The sequence below is a fragment of the Leuresthes tenuis genome, unplaced genomic scaffold (assembly GCF_036924035.1).
Source record: "Leuresthes tenuis unplaced genomic scaffold, fLeuTen1.0.hap1 SCAF_13, whole genome shotgun sequence".
Taxonomy (NCBI): Eukaryota; Metazoa; Chordata; class Actinopteri; order Atheriniformes; family Atherinopsidae; genus Leuresthes; species Leuresthes tenuis.
In genome coordinates, this window is record NW_027325367.1 from 3,146,839 (window position 1) to 3,170,352 (window position 23,514).

Genomic DNA, 23,514 nt, shown 5'->3' on the forward strand with positions numbered 1-23,514 from the left:
TACACTATTGTTGCCTTGCAACAGATACACTCCCTGCTGGTGAGCAGAGTTTTGGCTAAATATTGCTTAGCTACAAAAGGGATATGCAGGACAGGAGGGAATCACAGAAGGGCCAAAAACAGCAGTGCAGAGCCTCAATGTCACAACCGTTAAAAGCATGATAATTATTATTACTATTTAAATGTTTTTTTTTGTATTTTTTAGGCTTTTAGATCGCAAAGCAGTTCTCCACCTAAATACTTGAGCCTCATTTGACGTTTCTTGCAAAAACTGATCAGACTGCTGGGACTTTAAGGTGCATTGTTAGAGAGTTTGTGTTTGGATGTGTCCCCAGAAACAAAAGCCATCAAATAAGAGTGTCAAGTGGGTTGATTGCCTTGGCCACGAAGTGTATCCATGCCTGAAAGGTGTGTGTGTGTATGGATATTTAGATGAACTGGAATGTTATTCCCGTTGCCTCATTCAAGAACGTCGAGCTACATTTACTCCGAGCATTATAAATCTTGACTGGAGGTGGCTGTAGAGCAGGAGTGTGTGTGTGTGTGTGTGTGTGTGTGTGTGTGTGTGTGTGTGTGTGTGTGTGTGTGTGTGTGTGTGTGTGTGTGTGTGTGTGTGTGTGTGTGTGTGTGTGTGTGTGTGTGTGTGTGTGTGTGTGTGTGTGTGTGTGTGTGTGTGTGTGTGTGTGTGTGTGTGTGTGTGTGTGTGTGTGTGTGTGAGGGGTGTATGACGGAGGCTGGGTGGAGCTTAAAAAACAACATTTAAGCAGAATGCCACGGTGCAAGACGGCTTATTCATTCACTTAATGCTGAGAGTAAATCTGCGCCTCGTAAAAGTCAAAAACCAGAAATAATACCATGTAAGTATTTTAAAAAAAATCACAAGCAGCGACAGGCAAAGAGCAGCAGAGAAAATGTACAAGCAAACTACCAAAACCTTAATGTGAATGTCATTCTACATGTTAAGTGCAGATAGATAGGTAGATAGATAGATTCTATATACTGTATGTATTCATATGCAGGGTAAATATTCTAGTAAATCTATGTGTATATACCTCCAAGGAGAGAGGGCCCACTTAGACGTATATAAATAGGTCTAACATATAAAGCCATATTACAGTGTACATATCCTCGCCCTATTGTAAGCAATAGCAAAAACCCATGCTTTACATAGAAAAAGGCATCCACAACATTTAAGAAAAAAATGTACAATTTATGAAACATGGTAACAATAATAAATAGTATTATAGAATTGCTGCTGTACACAAAAAAAAGCCATTTTTGAAATTTCACTCATATAAAAATATGTTTTAGTGCAACCGTACGTGATAGTAATATCCATAACTTCACATCGACTTTTAAGGTGTCCAAAAAAAAAACAAAACAGGAGGAGGAGGGTTGCATTTATTACAAAGCTGATACGCAAAAATGTGATAGTATTGTATTTACATTTACCTTCCTGCTTTGTTTGCTTATAAGAACAATTAAAGAAAAGGCACACATGTAGAAGTCCTTTTTTTTTTCCTTTTTTGATGTACCGTTTAATCAGTCCGGAGTTTGGTCGGGCTCATGTACATGTGTATGCAAATCCTGTTTAAAGTCTTTAAATAAGAGTCTCTGATAGCAGGCCCCGGTTAAAACAGGCATGCTGTGCATGTACATTAAAACTGCTGAATTCCTTTTCAGTTCGAGCTGATTTTCTTTGAGAGGAAACGTTTCAACTGAATCCAAGGAAACGTGTAAAGTGTGCAAAAGTCTTTTTTTTCCTCTCGGTGTTGCACTTCATCCCTTCCTATTTTCCAGAAACTAGACATCCATTGTTTGTCCATGTTCGGGTTCTATGACACGTCCTTGCTTCTTTTTGTGCTTTCTGCCTCCTGGTCTCCTTCCTGTTTGACAGGTTTGGGTGCTGTTGGAGGCTGCAGGGTGTCAGATCCGGGGCTGGGAGGGTGAGGTGAAGAGGGGTGAGGAGAGGCAGGGGTTGTTGGGTGGGGAGGCCTGAGCTCCAGGCCACTAAAGTGCTGAATCCCAGGACCTTGAGGAGGAGATGGGGAGGAAAGAGGAGGCGGTGGCGATGACATGGCGCTGGGTGTTGAGCGTTGTTGATGGGAGTCGGGGGACAATGCTGAGGGAGAGGAACAGGAGGAGGGAGCTCTCCCCTCATCCCCTCTGATGATGAACTCTTCAGAGTCGATGCAGAGCGAGGCGATGGCCTTGGTGCAGGTCTGTATGCTCTCCTCCTGCTCGTGCCTGACTCCTCCCCCTTCCCTCTCCTGCAAGGAGCGGTGAGGAGTCATCGACTCCCTCACCCTCTCCTCTACAACTCCTCCATGTCCGTCCCTCTCGGTGAAGGAGGTGAAATGTGAGGAGGCGGCCTCGCTGTTGGCCGAGTCCTCCGACACGCTCTTCTGCAGTGACAGGCGGGTGGCAGCTCGATGCGCCCCCTGCTGGGTCAGAGGGGTGGGGACGGAGTGTACCATCTGGATCCCTCCGATAGGGATCATTGGGAAAGGTGAACGCACCTGGAAGACAAAGTTTTACTCTGAGTCACATGAACAAATCCCATCGGTGCACTGTTCCATATGTTATCTGTGCCAAAGTCATTAATTCTACCCACATCCTCAAATACTCACAAGGCTGCCAACATGTATAAGTGCGCCAACAAAAATAGTCCCCTAAAATGTAGGTGACCAGCAGAAGACTGTTTTGATCTTTTAAGGAAGTTTGTTGACTTTTAACCTTTTAATGGCTGCAAATGAGACGATTATCACTTATTCAAAGTAGTCTCAAATTCCATTTGTTATCATTTGCACAACTGTTGCTCCAATAAGTCAATAAGGAGACATAATTAAGTGGTAATAAGTGATTTTTCACTACCTGTAAATTGTCCTTTAGACTAAAATCTGACTTGAAATTTACAGAAAGCTTAAAAAATGACAAAGAAATAAGACAAATATTCAAAAGGTAAAAGTATAAAATGCGGAAAGCATATTAAATGTGATTAATTTAGAGGCATAAATCAGAGCATTATGGGGGGGGAGTAAAATACCTGAAGCTGAGAATGGAGGGGAAGGTGGCTGAACAGGCCTTGGTGGGGTGGGCCGGGCTGGTTACCGCAGCTGAAGCCTTGCTCCCGTTCCCCTGGCGACGCAGAACCAGGAGGTTGTTCCTGGAAGCAGAAGATGAGGAAAAAAAAATGAACCACTGAGAGAATTTACTCGAATGTCTTCGTCAATCATAACTCAAACCGATTAGCTGTCGCTCATTTTAATTTGATTTATTTTCTGTTGACTAGTTTGAATTTAGGAGACTTTGCTATTGGCTGTAATTCAGTAAAAGAAGTAGTTGTCTTAATCAATGTGGATGTATCTCTTAACAACTTTTGGATTGTTTTGTTGTTTCTAAGATCTAGTTAATTATTTGGGCTGGTTTAAAATTCAGCATTTTGCATATATTATACTATTTTAGTCTGTTCTAGCCCTCTTTCCCTAAACAATAATAAAAAAAAACACAACAAAATACTGGATTGAAGGGTTTTTTCAGGCCTAATTCCATGTGTAGCATCTTTTGATGTGTACAGCAACTCCTTATGTTGCAGATTTAGATTCTTAAAATCAAATAAAGATAATAAAATGATCTTTTTTTCTACTTTAAACCCGGTTGCTTGTTTCTTCCTCAGGATGTGGCAACACTCATCCTGACTGGAAACAAATCCGCAAGAGGAAAAGGGAGAGAGCGCACCTCTTCAGGAATCACTTTCATCCCTGAGAATATCTGGGAAGGAGGTTTTTTTGTTGGTTCGGACGAGAAACAGCTGGTGAGTCACTCGTTTTGGTCTTTGCCGGATCAGACACTATTTGCAAAGTTGTTTCCATCCCCCTTTACACTCATCAAGTCTAACTTGAAACAAGCATAAACCCCCTCGAGCAAGTGTATAAATGTTTTTCGTGTATTAAAGGAAGCTTTGACTGTTTCCATTCACCTTTCATGACTGGAAACAGTACAGAAGTGCAACTTCATTGAAGAGAAAAGGAAATCTGTTTAATTTAGAGGTCTCAGTTTGGTTAAATGGAAAAAAGTAGCAGAAGCCATCGACTCCAAGTTCAGAGCGAAGGACCCTGCAGATGTAAAAATAAGTCATATTCCAAACAAGAGGCCAAAAAACGAATCGGGGCTATAAGAGGAAGACGGGCAACTCCTGCTAAATCTGCAGTGGATGAACATATAACATGTATACTGGGCCATGCAGCCTTGTGTGGAGATGAGACACAGGTGGTATGTTTTAATAAATCGGCCTTTAGCAGCTTAGAGCAGCCATCCTTACACAGGACTGATCCACATCAACCCACAATCCAGTAAGAGTGTATTATAAAAACATGTATTTGTTTTAAATTGAGTCGCCTCATCATACCAGTGTTAAATCGCTCCAAAAATGTACACATGCTGTGCATTTTTTCTTTAGAAATACCAGTTTGTGTGCAGGAAAAGGGGTAAACACTCGTGAGTCTCGCTCACTGCTTCATGCTTTGTTGAAACTGGCCTCACAGCAGAAACCAGAGTTAAAAAAAAAAAAGCTCTTAGGAAGAAAAACAGCCGAGTTATTAACCACATCACCACCAGCCAAGATCCCATTACCACCAAATCCCAGCAGCCCTTTCTTGAATCATCCTTTTCTCTTACACTCAGTCCATCTGAGCCGGTCTTTATTCCCTCGTCCTCTCCAAGTGTTTCTGCTTTGTCTGACAGATGTTTTGTTCCATTCCCCTGTGCCTTTTCTCCATTTTTCTCTTTCATAATCCTCACATGTACTTCAGGTTTCCTGCACTGAATCCAGCATAGTTTAGAGAACCTCTTCTTATCCTCTTTTATAATTCCTTATTCACACCTGAAAACTCTCCTTCCTACAGACGAGACACAGAGTGTCTTTGATATACAGTGAGATATAAAAAACTTGATCCTCCACCTTATCAAAACTGCAGAAGAAGAAGCCCTTCAGGAAAAATCCTCAGAACATACAAAAGGAATAAAAGTGCTACTTTGGTGAAGATTTCTGGAGAAAAAACTTTGGACCCAGATCTTAAAAGGCTGTTCTTTCAGAGCATATATGAAGTGTGTTTTTTTTCCTGACTCCACCTCACACATTCCTCACAAAATGGACTAAATTGCCCCAAAAAACTGTTTTCTGGAGCAATTCAAGCCGATATGGTGTTTTCTATACACCAAAACATGCAATTTCAGTAGAATAACATAAAATAGTAATATTTCCTTTTATTATTAAGTCTTGTTATACTTTAAAAAAAACAAAACATTGTTAGTGCAATAAAAGTCACGTGTGATTGCTGTGGAAACCCTTTCTAATGAGAAAAAAGAGAACATTTTGTAAATCATTCTGATTTTCTGGCACAAGATTGGCTCATATGCTGCTTTAGGCTTCCACACAATGCTGTAAAACTCTGGGTTCGTCCTATTCCTGTAGGTCTGCGGCCCTATTTTCCCTCTCCTCGTCCAAATAAGTTTTTTTTTTTTTTTTGTAAAGCTGCGAAGTCCTTTGCTTTGACTAAACAGAGTTGTTGGGTTTAGTTATTTTCCATGTTCATCATTCCAGAGCTGAGACACCAAATAAAACAAATTGTTGCTAAATTTCTACATCTCATTGTTTTTTGTTTTTTTTCTTTTTTATTTGCAGTGAATAATTAAGGGAGGGTCTGCATCCATTTGTATTAGGCTTGTGCAAGTTTGTATAGTCTCACAATGACACAGATTTATAGAAGATCCGTACACACAATTTTCTTAATATGGCAAAAAGAGAAGTGTTGTGTAAGCACAAAGTTTTAGCAGTTAGACTCCTTGACTGTAAAATTCAGTTAATTTGATCAGGAAGTATCCTTTACAACTATAATAATACCACAAGAAATGTTATTTCTTATTATTTCTAAATATGCAAAATTAGTCACCATCTCTTTGTTTTCTTCTTTGCATTCAGAGCTAATGAATATCTTTTTCTGATATAATTTCTAAAAGAAGACCTGAGAAAACTATCCTCACATTTGGAAATTGGACTGCAGCTGGTGAGATTCCTTATCAGAGACACCTGGAGGCTAAATGTTCCCCGAAACTAAGAGCACCACATTAACACCTAATTTGGTGCTTAAATGTTTATCAAAACTTACAAAAAAAGCTCAATGTAGCTTTAAAACATTCATCACATTCACATTAATTCATCAGTTTGACATGTGACTGTAAACTGCATGAATGGAAGCTTTACACAAAACTTTACAGAACACAGAACATAGGATTCCTGAAGCTGGTCAGACTCTTACCGTCTCCATTTCTGCACTGGTTCGGTGTCGTCCCACTGGGAACTCTCCCTGCCCCAACGCTCCAGCCTGATGACTCGCCCTCAGGCCTCGTGCTCCGCTCTGCTGGCTGAGAGTCACAGATATGATATGATATGGAAATGTGACATTAAATCTTCACCACTTGTACAAAGTTCATTCAAGTTGAACTGCGTGAGTTTTGCTGTTTCAGTTAATTAGGAATTAGACCTTTAAAGTTGCCGTTTTTACGTGCTTTGGTCTCATTCTTCGCGGATTTGAACAAAGCAGCCTGGATGTTTTTGACCCCAAATATGTGCAGAAAGTCACTTTACTTCTCTAAATAGAAGGATCCTCCAACTAGATGCAGGTTACTGAGGAGCAAAACTCAGCATAAAGTCACAGAAATGCCTCTGATGCTCACCTCTGATGATGAAGACCTCGGCGAGGAGACACAGCTCGGATCATCCTGTGGCGGCCTCGTGGTGAAAGATCGCGCTTGTAGTCTCTTCCTCCTGGAGACGTGGGCCGGGACAGAGGGGAGAGCACAGAAAGGTGGCCCGTCCTGGGAGAGAGGTCTCTGCGGTATCCCCCCGTTGCCCCCAGGTCCCTCTTTGGAGAGATGTGGCGCAGAGGAGAGATGTCCCGCCGGGGCGAGAGGTCGCGGCGTGGGGAGAGGTAACGGCGGGCTGATGGTGAAGAGGATGGGGAGATGGGAGACGGGCAGCTGACGTGGTCCAACCCAGGTGAGGACAGGCGGGAGGAGGGGGAGGAGAGATCTGGGGAGGGTACTGGGAGGTCCTCATCCATGGAGGAGGAAGGCGGAGCCAGCAGCCTGCTTCCCAGACAGCGCTGCCGATACTCCATCTGACTGCGCTCCCTCTCGGCGGGGTCACTGGGTAGAGCCTGCGGTGTGATCTGGATACTCGGCACGGTGGTGAAGTAGCCAAACAGAGGTGGCTTGTGGGAGTGTCCAAGAACATCAGACGCTGCATGGTGAGAAAGGTGAGGAGCTGAGTGGGAGGCGGCCACAGCTGTGATGGACATGGACGGCAGGCCGTATGGCTGCGGGCTGGTGGAGCGCGAACGAGTCTTAGGGGTGGAGTCACCATCGTAGTCGTCCTCCTCGTCGTCGTCATCGTCGACCTCGTCGCCATCTTCCTCACCGCCCTCTGAATCGTCGGCATCTGAGAACTGGTGTTCTGCCATGGTGCCTCTGGACGTCTGCTCGGAGGATTTCTGGCCTTCTTCTTCAAGGTGAGGAGAAAGAAAATGAAGAGTTAGAAGATGAGGGCCACAGGGGAATCGGTGTGAAAATGCCATTAGTTTCTGCCTCTGTACCCTTCCTCTTTCTACATCTTTTCCTTTTGTTTTACCAAACACAAGAAGCACAGAAATATATGAGGATTAATGTTTGATAATGGAGTTTAGATGTGAAATGAAACCTCATTCCCACCACCTCACACCAATAAAACAAAAGCTATTTGAGACAATGTGTGTTTCCTGCAGGATGGACTCCAGCTTGATGTTGGCAGCGTCTAATTATATAGTAGCTGCACAGTTACTGTTGGCAGGTAACAAACACTTTAAATCTGACTTTGTTTTACCATCCAGGCAGATGATTGACAGATGACAGGATAAAACTGACTAAATAAGTTTCAGATTACTCCTGACATGTGTCCATAAATATAAAATATATATTTAAACCAGAGCAAGAAGAATCTCTGGATGAGATGCAACACTCGGCTGTCTCCAGTCTCTTAAATACAATTTTTTATTTATTTTTAAAACCGCCAGTGTTTATGTCTGTGACTCACTGACCGTAGCGCTCTCTTTCCCAAAAACCCCGTGCATGTGTGGGATCGTGTCCCAATTAAATGTCGAGCCAAAACACACAGCAGGGGTCAGGTGAAGTAAAATTTAATTTGGTGGTCTGATTGGTGGGAAAATACTACGAGCGACCAGTTCCATACCGATAATATACGGCAGCAATGGCTTAATTCATCTACTTTAACAGCTGCGGTGTGAAGCAAACAGTCCTCCAGTGTTGTTTGAAACACCTGTTTACAGCGGGAGAAAGTGGTTGGAGCCCTTTTAACCCTTTTTAGCCACATTACAGTGTATTTAAGAGGCACCCCCTGCTCTGAGACCATCAGATTTAAGTATTTTGAGTAAAAGAGCTGCTGACATTAAATCTAAAAATGTCTACATTGGCTCAAGATTAGGTCTAATAAGAAAGTTAAGCAACTAATTGTTAATTTATTCCTTCATAATGCTTATTTTTAATTCATTTTAGATGTAAAAAGCCTTATTTTTACCGTTTAAAATTTTTTTTTTTATCTAAGCAACTCTTCAAAATACCCACATAAATGACTATTTCATTAAATAATTCAAAGCTCATATTTATACCCACTGGATTAAATAGCTGAAATCTCTTGAATATAACTAACATATAGTCCTTCCAGTTTAGTTTTACTTTGAAATCAGCGATAATACATCAACTGGAAGTGCAGGAGAGTGATTATGAAAGGCTTTATAGGTCTGATATGGATGAAAACTGACTGCACTGCTTCCCTCTCACTTCAAATTTAGCGAGAATCAGAATTTGTAGGAAAGTTACAGTGAAATAACAGAACAAATTCGACTGGCTCGGAGCAAAGGGCCTTTAGTGTTGTAGCTGCACAGGATTGGTGTTTTGGGCAGATCATGTGCTGAAAACGCAAAAGTCTGCCAACTTTACAACAGATTTGTCCACACATCTTATGACCAATTATGACTTATGAGTCAATTAAAACCATGATTAACCAGTAATGTATTAATCAGTCTTGATCATTTTGGTAATGGATCACAAACATATAGCCTTAACTTTAAAAGTTATTTCCTAAACCAGCTGACGATATTTTCAAGAGGGATAAAGTATTCGTCACCCCTTCAGGTTCCAGAGAAGAGGCGATGCGCTGAGCCACTGCTGATTGGTTGAAACTTAGCTCGATTTGGCTCGAGCCAAAAAATATGTAGCGCCAAAAACCATCCACGGCAAAGAAAAACAACAGCTTCACTCAACAAACCTTCATTATCTTATTAAGTACTGATTTTTGTTCCACAGCAGATTAAAGCTGAAGCACCAACAACAGCAACAACACAACTAAGAGCAGCCCACAGTTCACATTGGTCCACCTATTCCTGAGACTTTTTTTGTCCACATTAGTACTAAAGCCTTTGTGTTCCCAAACAAATGACCGTCATCAGGTCGAACAGAAGTGGTTTTCTTTCTGTCCCACCGCTGGCTTTGGTTGCTATGAACTCTCAACCACATCGTCAGAGGGGCTCATTTTGTCCCTTTTAGAGTACCGTAGTTTTGGTTGGAATCCACTTCACGTGCAACTAACTATCGTCATGATCTACATTTAAAGTTTTAGTGAGTATTTGTCGTGACTGCCTGGATGTTTTGGACAACAATGAAGCTTTATGGTTCACAGAATTAATATTTCATTATTTGGATGGATATAGTGGGTTCGTGTGTATCAACAAGCTCTTTCTTTAGCGAGAGTAAAACAATCAGATGAATGACCGCGCTTGTGTTGCAGTATAGGCACAGTTTATGCTAATGGAGAAAACTTCAAAGGATATAAAAATAATCCCACTAATTTCCAGCTTCATTATCAAGTCATGGGAAGATTAACGGGACAACGAAATCCACTCATCTGTTCAGAAACTGTCACAGCCTCGAGAGACAGCTGACGAGAATTTATCATTTGTGAATATTTAATGGAGAATCATTTCCATCCCTCTCAGCCCACAACATGGTTCCCAGTAAAAATCTCTCATTATTTCCATATCGGCTCATGAATAGGACGGTGGATTACTTGGCCTTAACTGATGGTGATGATATTTGTGGGTGTTTCTGAGTTGAATTTGTGGAAAGTAAATTATGTCTGGAGATCTTCAGTGGGATATTTTAACTGATGGGTGGAGGGAGGTTTTATCTGCCTCTTATTTTAAATTTTTTTTAAAGATGAGTCAAGTGGTTGTTTGACAGGAGTCCTGGCCCTGAGGACGAGCTCTGCTTTTCATTACACTAATAGTCCTGTAGAACCACAGGCAGCACTAAACAAGATGGCTTGATTTCTCGGCAGTGTGTGTGTGCAGCTTCTTGCGTTTTTGTTTTTTTTCCTTACCTCCGTCATCTGCCTCTGTGTCCTCAACCGAGGACATGGAGACTCCCAGTTCCAGACACTTTTTCATATGAGCCTTAGACTTCATGTGCTTCGTCAGGTTTCCTTCAAAATAGACACAGACACAATTCAGTGAGTCACCGATCATCTTACTGGAAACCAGAGCTTGTTTGGCTGCATCAACACCAGAGTAAAAAGGAAAAAAGTGGTTCAAGAGTGAGTGAAACCACAGTATTATATTTTAAAAATGGTATATTATTATTGTATAATGTAATTTAACGGCTGAATGACTCAAACTGGTCTGACCTCTATTTTGTTTAGAATCCAAAAATCAGATGCATGAACTGCAGAGACTGGTTTGAAAAGCTATCAGGAAGATCAGATATCGGCTACTTTAATTTATGATATGATAAAGGCTCCTGCCTGACCACAGGCGTAGAAAACAGCCTCTCTGCATGTCTTATTCATTAATTCAACAGCGTACTTCTACATTTTGGGATTTAATTATTCAGCTGAGTGAGGAGAAGCTCCAGTCTAGTCATTTTTTTGTACAAAAAACTACTTTAAAAGCTACTAACACCTTAAAAATGTGCTTAAACTTTAATTCCAGGAGCTGTTCTGTCAAAGAGTATTTATCAGCTGATTGTGGAGCAACATCAGTGGGTCTATAGATGAGATATATGAGAACTGGTTAGAAAAGCAGCCTTTTCACCTTTTGTCTTGAATGCAAAGTTGCAGAACTTGCAGACAAACGGCCGGACGTCTGTGTGTGTTCGGATGTGTTTCTTCAGCATGCTGGGCTTCTTGCAGCGGATGCCGCACTCCTCACAGATGTATTTTCCTCGACCGCGACCACGAACATAAACATAGTCCTCATTGGATTTATACCTGGAAGACGGAAAACATCGCAGAGTGGTGAGTTTTTTTCTTTACAGCTCCATGAGATTCAAAACCTTGCAATGCACTGAAAATGTATGGAAGAGTACAGAGATGATACAACAAGTGTTGGGCAGTCTATTGGTTGTCATGGAAACTCTTTACCCCTCTCTGCCTCTGCTGAAAGGTCAGAGGTCAAGATAAGCAGCCCAGAAGCTTGCAGACTCTGCTGACACAGAAGTTCTGCTTAAATAAAGCTTGAATTGTTTTTTTTTCTCTATTTAAATGCACCAAACAGAAGGAGAACCCACACAGAGTGCAACATCAATCTGGGTGCAACACAGGTGTTTTGACAGCAGCGTGCACATGTCGTAATGCTTTGTGCAACATCGGGCAGGGAAATGTTAATGGGAAAAAAAAAGACATAAGGTAAAGCTGCACTGCTTTACAATGACAACAGAGGGTAAAGAAAATGTATTCTAATAGAGGTTGTGGGTCAATAAAATGTGCCAAACAGAATAAAGACATCGGTATCTCATCAAACACCGCTAAGTGTAATACAGCTGAGGTGGTTGTGTTATTGCAGGCTGAAGGACAGATGCATGGAAAGAATAACAAAACTAAATGCGTTATAACTAATAAATCTTTAAAACTCAGAAGAATTAGCATGTGTGTGCTGTCTGAAGCCATTCAATCCAGTGTCTGCAGTCTGAAAAAGATTAATAGCATCTGTGTGTTAACTGTAAAAAGAAACCATGAAGGTCATCCCAAATTCTGCTTTAACAAGTACTGGTTAGATTATGTGTTCAAGCCTCAAAATAACTTTCAAATCAAACAGACAAACTAGAGAAGATAGGTTTTCCCTGCGACCTGGTCAAGCTCAAATTAAAACCAATGCAGCAATTCTCCTCCTTCCTCTTGGGTTCATCTTTGTGCTTCTCCTTCTTTTCTAAAATAAGACGACCACAGTCCTCCAACCAGTCCACTTATTCCTTTACGAGACTCTTTTAAACTCCACAGTCAGACATGATTTTCCTATCCCACAACAGCAGACACTTGGCAGCAGGATCAGTGCCTGTCTGCATGGGTCCGTCGGTCATGGAGGGAAATTACCACCAACCATCAGTCAAATTCTGGTAAATTTTGTCTGTCTTTGCTGCAGAAGCATAACATTTAGGTTATTTTTATGTGTCAATGAAGAAGTTGAGGTGAAATAATGAAAACGGCTGGGGAATTGTGTCGTTTCCTGTCCTGTCTGCAGTGGCTGGAGGTAATGGGTAGTTCAGGGCCTCATGCATTAGGAGGTAAAATATCAGGTACATCAAACAATCCGTCTGCATCAGGGAAGGGGAAATGTCTTTGATGTGCAGCGCGGCTTGGGAAATACCTCCGAACGCCTGTCTGAGTCGAGACGTTTACACAGCTGCGGCCAGTTATGAAAATGAATTATGATTATGATTTTTATTTTATGTTATTCACAATTCACTGTAAGAATATGAAGCAGATTGCTTTTCAAAACTGCACCGAGGAGCTGCTGCATTTGGCTGGTTTGCTGAAATCTGCCTGATATTGATCATCTGTATTTGAAAAGATTTCTTCCCATTTACTAATATATATATATATATTTTTTTTTATTAAGGTTTAGTTTGAGGGTTTTTGAGCGCCTATTTTCACACTGAAAAGTGCATGCGTGTCTTTTTCTGTATGCCTCGATTATATGCTTTTATCCACTTATTGCTCCTAAAGTGTCCTTTGGGGATAAAAGAGAATTACTTCACTCTCTGCTGCATTTAATAACTCCCTGTATGTGCCCGTCTGTTCCATTCAGTAACCTTGGTCTCTACTGTAAACTATAAAACATTTCAATACTGTATGAATGTCTCTCAATGTGGGGATTTCTTGCTTGAATTCTCTTGTTTGACCAGAAAAAATACATGCTAGCACAAATTCTTTGGCTTCCTCTGTGGAAAATGAGTTTTATTATCAGATCTGTGACACTAAAAAACAAACTCCTCACGTTTAACGGTGAAATGTTTTCACCACACTGTAAAAATCAGCTGCATGAACCCCCGTCAGTGTAGTTTAAAAACGTGTGTCCACTCAGACAGACGTGCTTTGTCCGATTTCTAAAGCAGTCAATACACTCAAGAGAGCTGGCAGTTATTTCATAAATCTATAATTATTAGATATTCCAGAAAGGAAAATTTGATTGAAACAAATTCGAATTGTTCAAATGAACAATGCTTGCAAAAAGCAGCAAAAAAGCATCTGAAATTCCCCAAAATATAAAGTTGAGCTCCTTATTTGAAGTGGAAAGAACCTTTCAATGGCAAAAAGTCAATTAAGTTCAGCGCAAAAGATCCTGCAGAGGTGACAAAGCGATGGACAGACTACAAATGAAAAAGGATTCATGACAATCGGACGGTCTTCCCTTAAAAAGACGCGTCCAGATATGTACAAATACAGCTTAATGTCAATTAAAATCTCTCAGGAACTGATCAATATTGGCAGATAACAGAAATCTTTACATTTAAGCAGGTAGAAAAGTCGAAAATTGATAAAAGTAGGATGAAAATCTGAGGAAGCATCCAGGGACTACTAAAGGAGCATTTTGTTCATCATGAATGTGGTCAAAAAGCGGATCAAATAAAATAAAATAATTCAAGTGTTAAAACTCAGGGCCAGATGAATAACCTGAATAATACTGCACGGAGCCTGTTGGCGGTCACTGTACTTTACTGGAGCGGTTAACTGGAAACCAGTGGTGATAAATGAACCTGCAGCTTACAGGGTTGTGGATATTTGTTCAATTCACTCAGCCGGTAAACTGGAAAGAAGAAAACTTGTGAATATAAAGTGTTTAGCTGCTGTTTTCAGGCGTTTATGTTCAGAAACGCATGCTGTTTTTGTCTTATGCCAAGTTAAAATCTGAAAAAAAACAAACACTGCTGTTGTTGATGTCAGAAAAACTGTGAAAAAGCCTTTAAAATCCAACTAACGAGGGACAGATCCCACTTCACATCAGTCTATAAATTTGAGAGTGAGAATTCTGAAAGTCGACGTCCAATTACAGCGATGCAGCTCAAGTCGTTAGCCTGTGATGGGCTTACCAGACTCGGGTTCTTGGCCTGACTTTCAGTCACAAATTAAGCTCAAACATAGGATGTAAAAGGATAAGATGACTTTATTTTCACATCTAAGAAGATTTTTCTGGCTAAGCATGATGAAACAGATGTCCTTACAGTTCATACAAAGGCTGCCCGTGTTCATTTCTATTGAATATTCAGCTGTTCGGACTAAGAAAAAGACTAGAAGTCATCAGACAGCTTGTTGTTTTGTGAGTCTGAAGCTCTGGTGATATATTTCATGTGAGGGGTGTTCAAGTATGTGAAGATCCTAAAGCTGGGCTTCTTTTGTCGCTAAAGTGACCATAATCACAGAGTCTACTCTAACTGTTCCTCTTCTGAGAATAGTGCTGATGCAGAGGTTTGCTTTCAATCCAGTTCACTTGTTTGGCTCAATCCCAGTTCTTCCCTTGTCCTATTTTTCAAAGGATGCCACGTAAGGAATGGTGTCCTACTTCTGTTAAAGATCTAGGTGTAGTGTTAATCTGAGTGTCCAAAGAAAGACCGGCGGCCCGTTAGGAGGGGCGAGATAACCGGAAACCATCAATCCCAGACAGTTTACCCCATTCTGCCTTGCTGTGTGCAAACAGCAGGGGCCGAGCAGGTGGTTGGCCAACAGGGGAACTGGGATTGGTCAAGCTTACATATAAACTACTGTCAAATGCAACAAGTCAAAGTTGTTGAAGGTTTTTCTTTTAAGAAACCACAAAGTTAGCACATGTTGAGAGGTGAATTAAACTTTAATTTATTGCATTGTGTTCTCTGTGATTTTTCTGCTGTGATTCTGGTGGCTTATTCCTCTACTGTGGACCAGCTGCTTCTGGAGCTTCCAGGTTACTTCTGGGATGGGAGCTATCAGCTGAATGCTTTGGTCAGTCCAGCTGAACATCTTCATGCAGGTGTGATTCTTCTTCCAAATGCATTAACCAGGTGTGTTAATCTGTTAATCAGCTGGTTGTGTCCTTTGTTTTCATGTGGACGCGTTTGTCTTTATTCAGTCTTATGACCAATTTCTTATAGTTGTATTTTTTAGAAAATGTGGAGGAAAAATTAAGCTTTTGCAATTTATTGAAATTATTATATTCTAAACTAGTTTCTACTTAAAGCCGAGTTTGTCTTTTGAACAGACTTAAATCTCACTGAAGTTAACCATCTTTCCATTTAATATAACTGAAGTAAACTGCTTGTGGTTTGTTTCTGTCACTTTGCTTTACGTACCCGCCTTCGAAGATCTTGATGCGTGTCGGTTCAGAGACGGGCTGTTTGACCGAGACCTCCTTCTCCGCCTGCTCATCCTTTGAACGGTCCCATGACACCACTCCCTTCATCTTCCTCCCAAAGTGACTCACATCAACTGGCATCAGCTCTGGCTTCAGCTACAGAGATAAAAGAAGAGAACAGATGAGTTGAGTTGCATGAAGGGCACTGTGCTTTGGATCCATAGCTACATGATTGTGTTTAAAATGTGAGCACAAACCTGATCAAACCTAAGCTTCCAGGCTACAGATGACACCAGTTTTCCTGAGCTGTGTGGTGACATGTCTGCCATCGTGTACATCAAATCAGTGTTTCTCCTCTGCTTAGACCTGAGCAGAGCAAGTGCCGCCTTCGTGCTGAGGTTCAGAGGATTGGGATTGTATGAGCTGACGCACCATGAACTGTAGACGGAGCTTCGCAAAGCAGCCTGCGTGCTGTTGGGTTTGATGTAGTTCCGGAAACACCAGCTGACTCTGCTTATGGTGCGCAGGCTCGGGAACTGGAAAAACTGCTGGACGTCAGCCACATTTGTGAGAAGCAGGGTCTGACCAGCTGCTCCTGTTTCTCCTGCGCTTTGGTTGCCAGCGAGGTTTAAGTGCGTGGGCTTCTTGTCGATGTCTTCCGCTTCATTGGAGGACAGCATGGGCTCCGGGCTGGAGTTGGGATCTGGGGCTGCATCATCCACGTCAAGTTCTTCTGGGGAGTCCCGGCCTCCTGAAACTGGGGAACGATCTGTGACTATCTGGAGAGGGGGTGTGAAACTCTCTGCACGGGTCACATCAGAGAGGTGGGGGGCTGAGGAACGGACAGGAATGGCAATCTTGGTGGCAACTGGGAAATCGCTCAGTGGAGGAGAGGAGGACATCCTTTCAGATTCATCCATGGAGCCTTCGCTCTTCAGACGGACTCTCTGACCTCTTCCCTGCTGCTCCTTCTTGGCACCGCTTTCAGCTCCACTCAGCTCCACAGCACTCATCTCCTTCACAATCTGTCCGTACATCCTCTCTTCTTTCACTCTTTTCTGTGTCTTAGTCTCGATGAAGAGCTCAAGTGAGCTGGCAGGGGAGAGCATGCGCTTGCCGCCTCCGATGCCAGATCCTGAAGCGTCTGTGGTGGAAATGGTGCCTGACGTTAGTGACAAGGGGATGCCCGTGTTCAGGTGTTGATCTGGCAGGGTATCTGGACTCTTCCAGAGTGGGTTACGCAGCAATGAGCCATCAGTCTGTCCCAGGAGGAGTGACAAGTTGAAACCTGTTCCACTTATGCCTCCTCCAACTCCTCCAGGTGGTTTGCTGATGCTCACAGCTCCAAGTGGAGGAGACATGTTGCTGTTGTCGGGGCTGTCTAATCCCAACGCGTGCACTGCACTGCCATGGGAAGGTATCTGCTGGCTGACGCTTGTGTACATAGCACTACCAAACGATGGCACGTGGGTGTGGATCCGCACAGGAACAATCAAACCAGGGAACGAGGCCTGGGAGCCCAGGTTCTGGGTGGCAAAGATGGGTTGGTTCTGCTGCAGAAGCATGGGGAGTGTGGAGGAGCTGGGAAGGGAGAGCTTAGAGGAGAGTGTGCCTAAGTTTTGCTGTTGCTGCTGGGACAGGAGAGAGGTGCGAGATGGGAAAGAAGAAGCGTAAATCTGACAGCTTGGATTTTCCAATTTTCCATCATATGGCTGTAGATCGTGGATTTGCTGCAGCGGCTGTTTGTGTGGTGGGTGTCCAGGCAGGCTGCCTGATCTGATGTGTAGTTTTTGGAGCTGCTGTTGAGCCTGGAGGGTCTGCTGCTGTCTGTGGGTCTGTGCAGACTCCTGACTCCAGAACAGACCTGGCTGTGAGAAGGAATTAAAGGAGGCACCAGTGTGGTACTGTTGGATTAAATCCTTGTTCAAGACCTCATGACCTGGATGTTCTCCCTCAGATGAGGAGCCCTGGGTCTGGAGGCGATGCTGCTGGGATCTATCATGAAACAATGATGTGGATTGAATTTTTCTTTTTTTAAATCACAGTATTAGAAGTAACAGGTCTAAAAATAATAGATTTATTTAATAGATGGATCTTACCTTCCATAGTGAGGTTCATCTTGCAGGCTGTCCTCACTGATACTCTGCTGGAGGATATGCTGGTGGTGCTGTTGGTAAGATCCCACACCTGTGCATTAAAATATGAGAAAATATTTTCAGGACATCGATTTCAGATCCTGTTCATCTGCTGTAGATAGTTTTTTAGGCCTGACACTTCTTCTTTTGTCCAGTTTCCTCAAATGTTTTCAGGACACACTGCACACCATGCTGAGATATGCCAAGTTTTCAGCTAATAGCTCTTTGGGAATCACCTTGTTGCTGCAGAAATCCTATTTTCTGTCTGTCAAACTGTGTTATCTTTGCTGTTTTTCACAGATGCAGCTAAAGAAATGGGAACAAATGATGTGTCTTTGTGACAAAGTGCCTAAAGATCCAATTTAAAATGGCTTCTTTGCTAAGTTGTCTGTTATGTGTCGACACAACACTGGTTCATCCCTTGAGTTAGGAGCCTAATTATTATTTTTTTAATACTAGAATAATTCAATAATTGTTGAAGGATTTCTTTTAAAATGGTAAGGAACAAGGACCTGACTGAAAATAAGTAAAATAGCAGCCAATGTCCAAAGAGAACCTTATAAACCCTTCAGAAAGTCTGGGTGCTTGGAGGAAAATAAAAAGAAATGAGAGGTGGCTCAAAACGTTTGTACAGTACTGTAATGTGAGAAGACGATTTTACAGTAACGATGCGAGGCTTACCACCAGTGCCACTGCCAGCTCTCTTGGTTCTGCTGGCAGCATCACTGCTGCTGTGGGGGGATCCTGCTGGACCAGGCCATGCTCCGTGTTCCAAACTCTCCTGTTTAATTGACATTTCAGCTCCGACTGGCTCCTGAAGGACTGCCTCTGGATAAACACTCAGTGAAGCCTGCCAAATGTATAGAAGTGTGGAGGCAGAATGGGTTTGTCAAAATTGGTGATATGCTTTGTATAAGAAAACGATTGTAATTCTGATACTGTTTAAAGAAATTTTGATTAATTAACTACGATGCTTCATCACCGAGATTGCTAATACTTTTCTACCTAAACACTTATTTTATCTGCTGTGCAGATGCACAATATAACCACCATAAAGAATTGCTATTGTATGGTGTTTCTATCCTACCTGTCGAACAAGATATCCACGCCTTCGTTCCTTCTTTGCAGATGCACTGGAGTAGAGCTCCCCCTGTCTGCAGGATGGCAAGTTTCCATAGTCAAAAGATTTGCTACGCATTTCAGGCAACTCTGTGGGCAGCGTGCATGGTGCCTGTTCTGATGAAGACCTCCTCATCTCCCTCTGTTGATGGTGGCTGGAGTAGCCGCTGCCGGGCACAGTCAGAAACTCAGATGGCTTCGCTCCACCACCAGAGGCCAACGAATCATCCTGGTATAGAAACAAAATTTCATGATTTTTCTCCGGAACATTGCTTTTTTCACATGTGCTGCATGGTAACACAGCCATGTTATAGAAAAAAATAAATATGAACTAATAAGCCATAAAAAATTATCCTAATTGGATTTAACATGTGCAACTTGTTGTGCTACAAAGCTGTTCCACAGAAGGACCTCACAAACCCACAGAAGCCAAAGGATGCCTTATCATTTAGCACAGGACATCCTCAGATAAGCTGCTGGAGGATTAACATAAAACTGGGTACCTGTTTGGTCGGTGAAAAAGATTTGACGCCTTCATCTCTGTCAAAGGACATGGAGAGGGAAGAGGAGTGGGAAAGGTTACTCTCCTGGCTGGGACTCCGAGAAAGGCTGGTGCAGGTTGAGTCAAAGCTTGATTCTCCAGATGAGTGCTCCATATCTGCGAGGCGCAGCCTCTTCTTCTTAGGTGGGAGCTTTTCTGTTGGCATCTGGGAGAGTGTGTCACTCCTCTGTGGCAGTTGGAATTCCTCAACATGCTGCTGCTTTTCCGGTTCCTTGGTCACGAGAGCGTCAGTATCTTTCTCAGGCTTGTCTGGCTCCTCTGTCACCCTGATCTCAGGAACCTGGATGTTGGGTTGTCGGACTAGTTTGTGATATGGCTGCCCAGGTGAGGCTGCAGCTGAGGAAGATGAAAGGGACGCCATGTCACTGTCACTTTGCAACTGCTGCTCCATGCTCTCTGTCCTCAGAAGGGCAGATTCTGGACTTAGAGCATCTTCAAAGATATCCGTGTCAGACTGCTCAGAGTACTGACTAGATGGGGCTTTATCTGACGGCTGGTATCCTGGCTGTTCAAAGGACTCCGACTTGTCAAAGGAATTTGGACGGCTGAGTGAGTTGGTGTGCTGGATGACTGATATGACATTCCCAGCTGCCTTCCTGCCCTCAGAGTCAGGATACAGTGCAATGTCCTCAGAGCACATGCTGGCACAAGTATCAAAGCTGTCAGACTGGCTGTGGGCACTATGAAGAGAGCCTTTTCCTGTCGGAGTGGCTCTCGACCCATCGAAATCCCCCATAATCTCAACTGAGCCGCTACAGCTACTATCACAATGCCCAGGACTGTCTTCATCATCCCCAACACTCTTCTCTTTCCTTCTTTTTCTTGTGGCTATTTCTGACATGCTAACTTTAGTACCATATGGGCTGTAGGCAATGTGGTCTGGGACTCCTGGGCTGCGCTCGCTAATTTTCATACCCAGAGATGGGGCTAAATTCTTGGTCATGTGTCCATAGCCCTCAGCCTCCCCTACGTGGGCTTCATTAACTGATTGCTCAAATGCACCCTGTCTTTTGAGCCTGGGGTGGCCTGGTGGGTAAAACACTTCGTCTGGTGCTGCCATGTTATCGAAGGACACACTGCCTCGAATCCCTGGAGGAGCACTGAGGTTCGGAGGGGATGGAGTTGGCATTGAGTTACTCCTAATAAGAAGCCCAGAATCCGATGGAGGCTCCAGAAGTCCTGTACTGCTTTGACAAGGGGCCGTTGGATACTGCTTGGCTTCTCCACAGATTCCCAAATTTCCCCTGTAAGAGACATGATCCTCAGCTATTTTCCCCATGTCTGGAATAGCACCTGGTTGCATTAAGCTTGCTAGGCTATTGGGGTCTGCCCCCGCAATGCCTACTGTGATGGGTTGTCTCGATCTGGAGCTGGGTCGGTTGTACCAAGTCCGACCAAACATAATCTCTTCATACGTCTTGACATTCGTATTCGGAGTGCTGATCTGCAGCTCTGCACTGTCGAATGGTGAAAAGTAGCCAGAGTCTGTGCTGCCTTTGCTATGTGGACTGAGGAGGTTAAGGGACTGGGACATGCCGGGATCCGTGTCCTGCCCTTTTTTCTCGTTCAGCCTCAGGGCCAAACGTTGTTTGATAGTGGGGGAGTCATCCAGTGAATGTGCTCTTCCACCAGCCTGTGATGCCAACATGTGGTGTGACCCCTTAATGTCATGAAAGGGAGGGCACTCCATTCCTGTGGGAGGGACTCCCCCAGACTTGGGAAAGATAAGAATAGGCACTTTCATAGATCCAATGGGGAGTTCTTCAGCTGAGTCAGCATATGCTGGTTCGGCACCACCTATTTAGTGAGAAGGAGATATAAGATATAATACACCAAGTAAGAAGAGGGGCAACACACAACGACAAATATGACCAAACCAAACAGTAGTTTTTGCATAAAAAAACATAACACTTAAATACGTTTACCGTGATAGATTATTGAAATTAGCCAAATGTCATGACTTGGTGTCTTTCAACAAAAAAATTGACTTTTTTTTCATGATTCTCAAGATCTGGCTTGTAAAAGAGAAATTACCTGCATTCTTGTCAGCTTCAAAGGAGATATGCGGGATGGGGCTGTCCTTATCGGTCAGCATGGTGGAGCCATCCACACCTTCCTCATCTGTGTCTGTACTCTGCTCTCCATCTGAGGGCACCTCCGCATCACCCACCGGGGAGGCCTGGTCCATGTCCCCACTTCGGGTGACGGCCAGCTCTGATGAAAATGGGACGAGTCCAGCTTTGATGGCGTGAGCATGTGATTTGCGATGCTTGTAAAGGTTGCTCTTGGTTTTGAAGGAAAAGCCACAGGGTACACAAGGATATGGCCGCTCTCCAGTATGTGAGCGGATGTGCTTCTTCAGTACGCTGGGCTTGGCGCATGCTCGACCGCAGTAGTGACAGATGTATTTACCGGGCTTTTTTGGCTTTTGCTCTTTTTTGCCGTAGCCCTCCTCTCCACGCTCAGAGCTTGACTGAGAATACTGTCCAAATGAGCTGGGTAAACTGGGAGATTTCTGCCGGGGAAACCTCCCTGCTCCTGCCCCATGTGCGTGAGTGTGGCCTGGTTGTCCTACAGGGTACAGGTCATCTGAAGGCAACTGGCCAGCAAATGGCCAGGCATGAGGCTCTAGGCCTGGCTGTGGTTTGGCTCCTGAGACAAAGCGCTCAGTTTGGGGATGTTGAGGGTATGGCTGGCCCAGCTGGTATGGGTATCCCCTTGGGAAACCCTGTGCAAAGGGCCCTTGGGGGTCTTGAGATAGTGGACCTCCTATGGCCCCAACTGCAGAGGGTCCAGATAGCAGCTTTGCAGAATTCCCGGTGACTGCGTACTTCTGTTGGGGTGCTGATCCCCCAGTAGCACCACATGGCAAACTCTCACGGTGTTTAACCTCTGGATCAGAAAAAGTGCTTCGCTTGGTGTTTGCAGAAGGCTCAGAAGCCCACTTTCTTTGCAGAGGTGTCTTCTCCTTCCCTAGTTCCTTATTTGAGCCTTTTTGCCCTGCAGCAGCTGACTCCATTTTTGTGGAGCTCCTCTGTAGTTTAGAAGAGGGAGGAGGCACGATGGGGGATTTGGGAGGGTAGGCTCTGGAGGGTTACAAGGTCCCACAACTACCAAGCATGATAGCTGAACCTTTGAGGGCTGCCAACAAGTTCACAGAAACAGAAAGTGCCCATCCATTTCTGAATTAGATTGAGTGTAGAGGTGGGCTTAAAAAGGAATAAGGAAGTGGAATTTAAGGGAGAGTTTTATTGGATGACATCAGAGGTGTGCTGCTCCTTTTGCCATTTTGTAAAAACAATAAGGTTTCTGTGTGTTATTTTTGCTCTAATGGCAGCAGTGATCTGAAGAGGAGAGAACAGAGAAGAAGTTTATGGAAATGTTAAGAGCCTTTGTAATCATTAAATAAGTTATTTCCTTGAAAAGATGTATTAAAGTGACTGAATAAACTTTAATAATCATAATAAAAAGCATCTATGCATAAATGGTCTAAGCACAATCTTATTATATAAAGTTTTTGTGTCACATTTATGCATTCTAGTGGCCAAATTTGTTTAGCTTTATTTCTATTTCTTTCATTCAAATGAAGTGGATGCTACCCTTTCTGAGTCAATCAGAGAAGGCAGCAGCACCTTACATGGGTACAACAAGTCTTCCAATCAAAATAGGTTGTTTGTTCTTCCCCTTAAATGTAACCCATCCTCTAAACTACATGCAGCAGAAGGGAAACACAACTCATACGAGCATTTCCCAGTCGGAGCAAGAGTAATTCTCAAGTGTTTCCTTTGAGACGCCACCACCCCTTTCCTTGTTTTTAATGAGAGAGGAAGGGGGTGGTGGATGGTGCATTTACGTGCACCGCTCTCAATCATGGGACACGAGTCAAACACCCAGACACAACAACAGCTTTGTCACCTTCTGGTTGCATTTAGGCGATAACATTAGTTGGTTAGCGTTAAAGTGTCATGGATAGGACATGGTTAGGAGTCTTT

General features: G+C 43.2%; 1 protein-coding gene across 2 annotated transcripts in view; it reads right to left on the reverse strand.

Annotated features, from left to right (window-relative positions):
• Positions 1–1,509: 1,509 nt before the first annotated feature.
• hivep2a (HIVEP zinc finger 2a) overlaps positions 1,510–23,514 on the reverse strand; it is a 109,640-nt gene continuing 87,635 nt past the window's right edge. For both annotated transcript variants that reach the window (XM_072362113.1, XM_072362114.1), the window contains 13 exons: positions 21,557–22,866; positions 19,464–21,319; positions 18,929–19,189; positions 18,523–18,691; positions 17,806–17,893; positions 15,964–17,701; positions 15,705–15,862; positions 11,198–11,373; positions 10,489–10,590; positions 6,735–7,560; positions 6,317–6,422; positions 3,046–3,165; positions 1,510–2,518 (listed from right to left, as the gene is read on the reverse strand). In XM_072362113.1, coding sequence (XP_072218214.1) covers positions 1,835–2,518; positions 3,046–3,165; positions 6,317–6,422; positions 6,735–7,560; positions 10,489–10,590; positions 11,198–11,373; positions 15,705–15,862; positions 15,964–17,701; positions 17,806–17,893; positions 18,523–18,691; positions 18,929–19,189; positions 19,464–21,319; positions 21,557–22,541 — 7,269 coding nt within the window. In that variant the 5' untranslated portion in view covers positions 22,542–22,866 and the 3' untranslated portion in view covers positions 1,510–1,834. The remainder of the gene's footprint in view (positions 2,519–3,045; positions 3,166–6,316; positions 6,423–6,734; positions 7,561–10,488; positions 10,591–11,197; positions 11,374–15,704; positions 15,863–15,963; positions 17,702–17,805; positions 17,894–18,522; positions 18,692–18,928; positions 19,190–19,463; positions 21,320–21,556; positions 22,867–23,514) is intronic.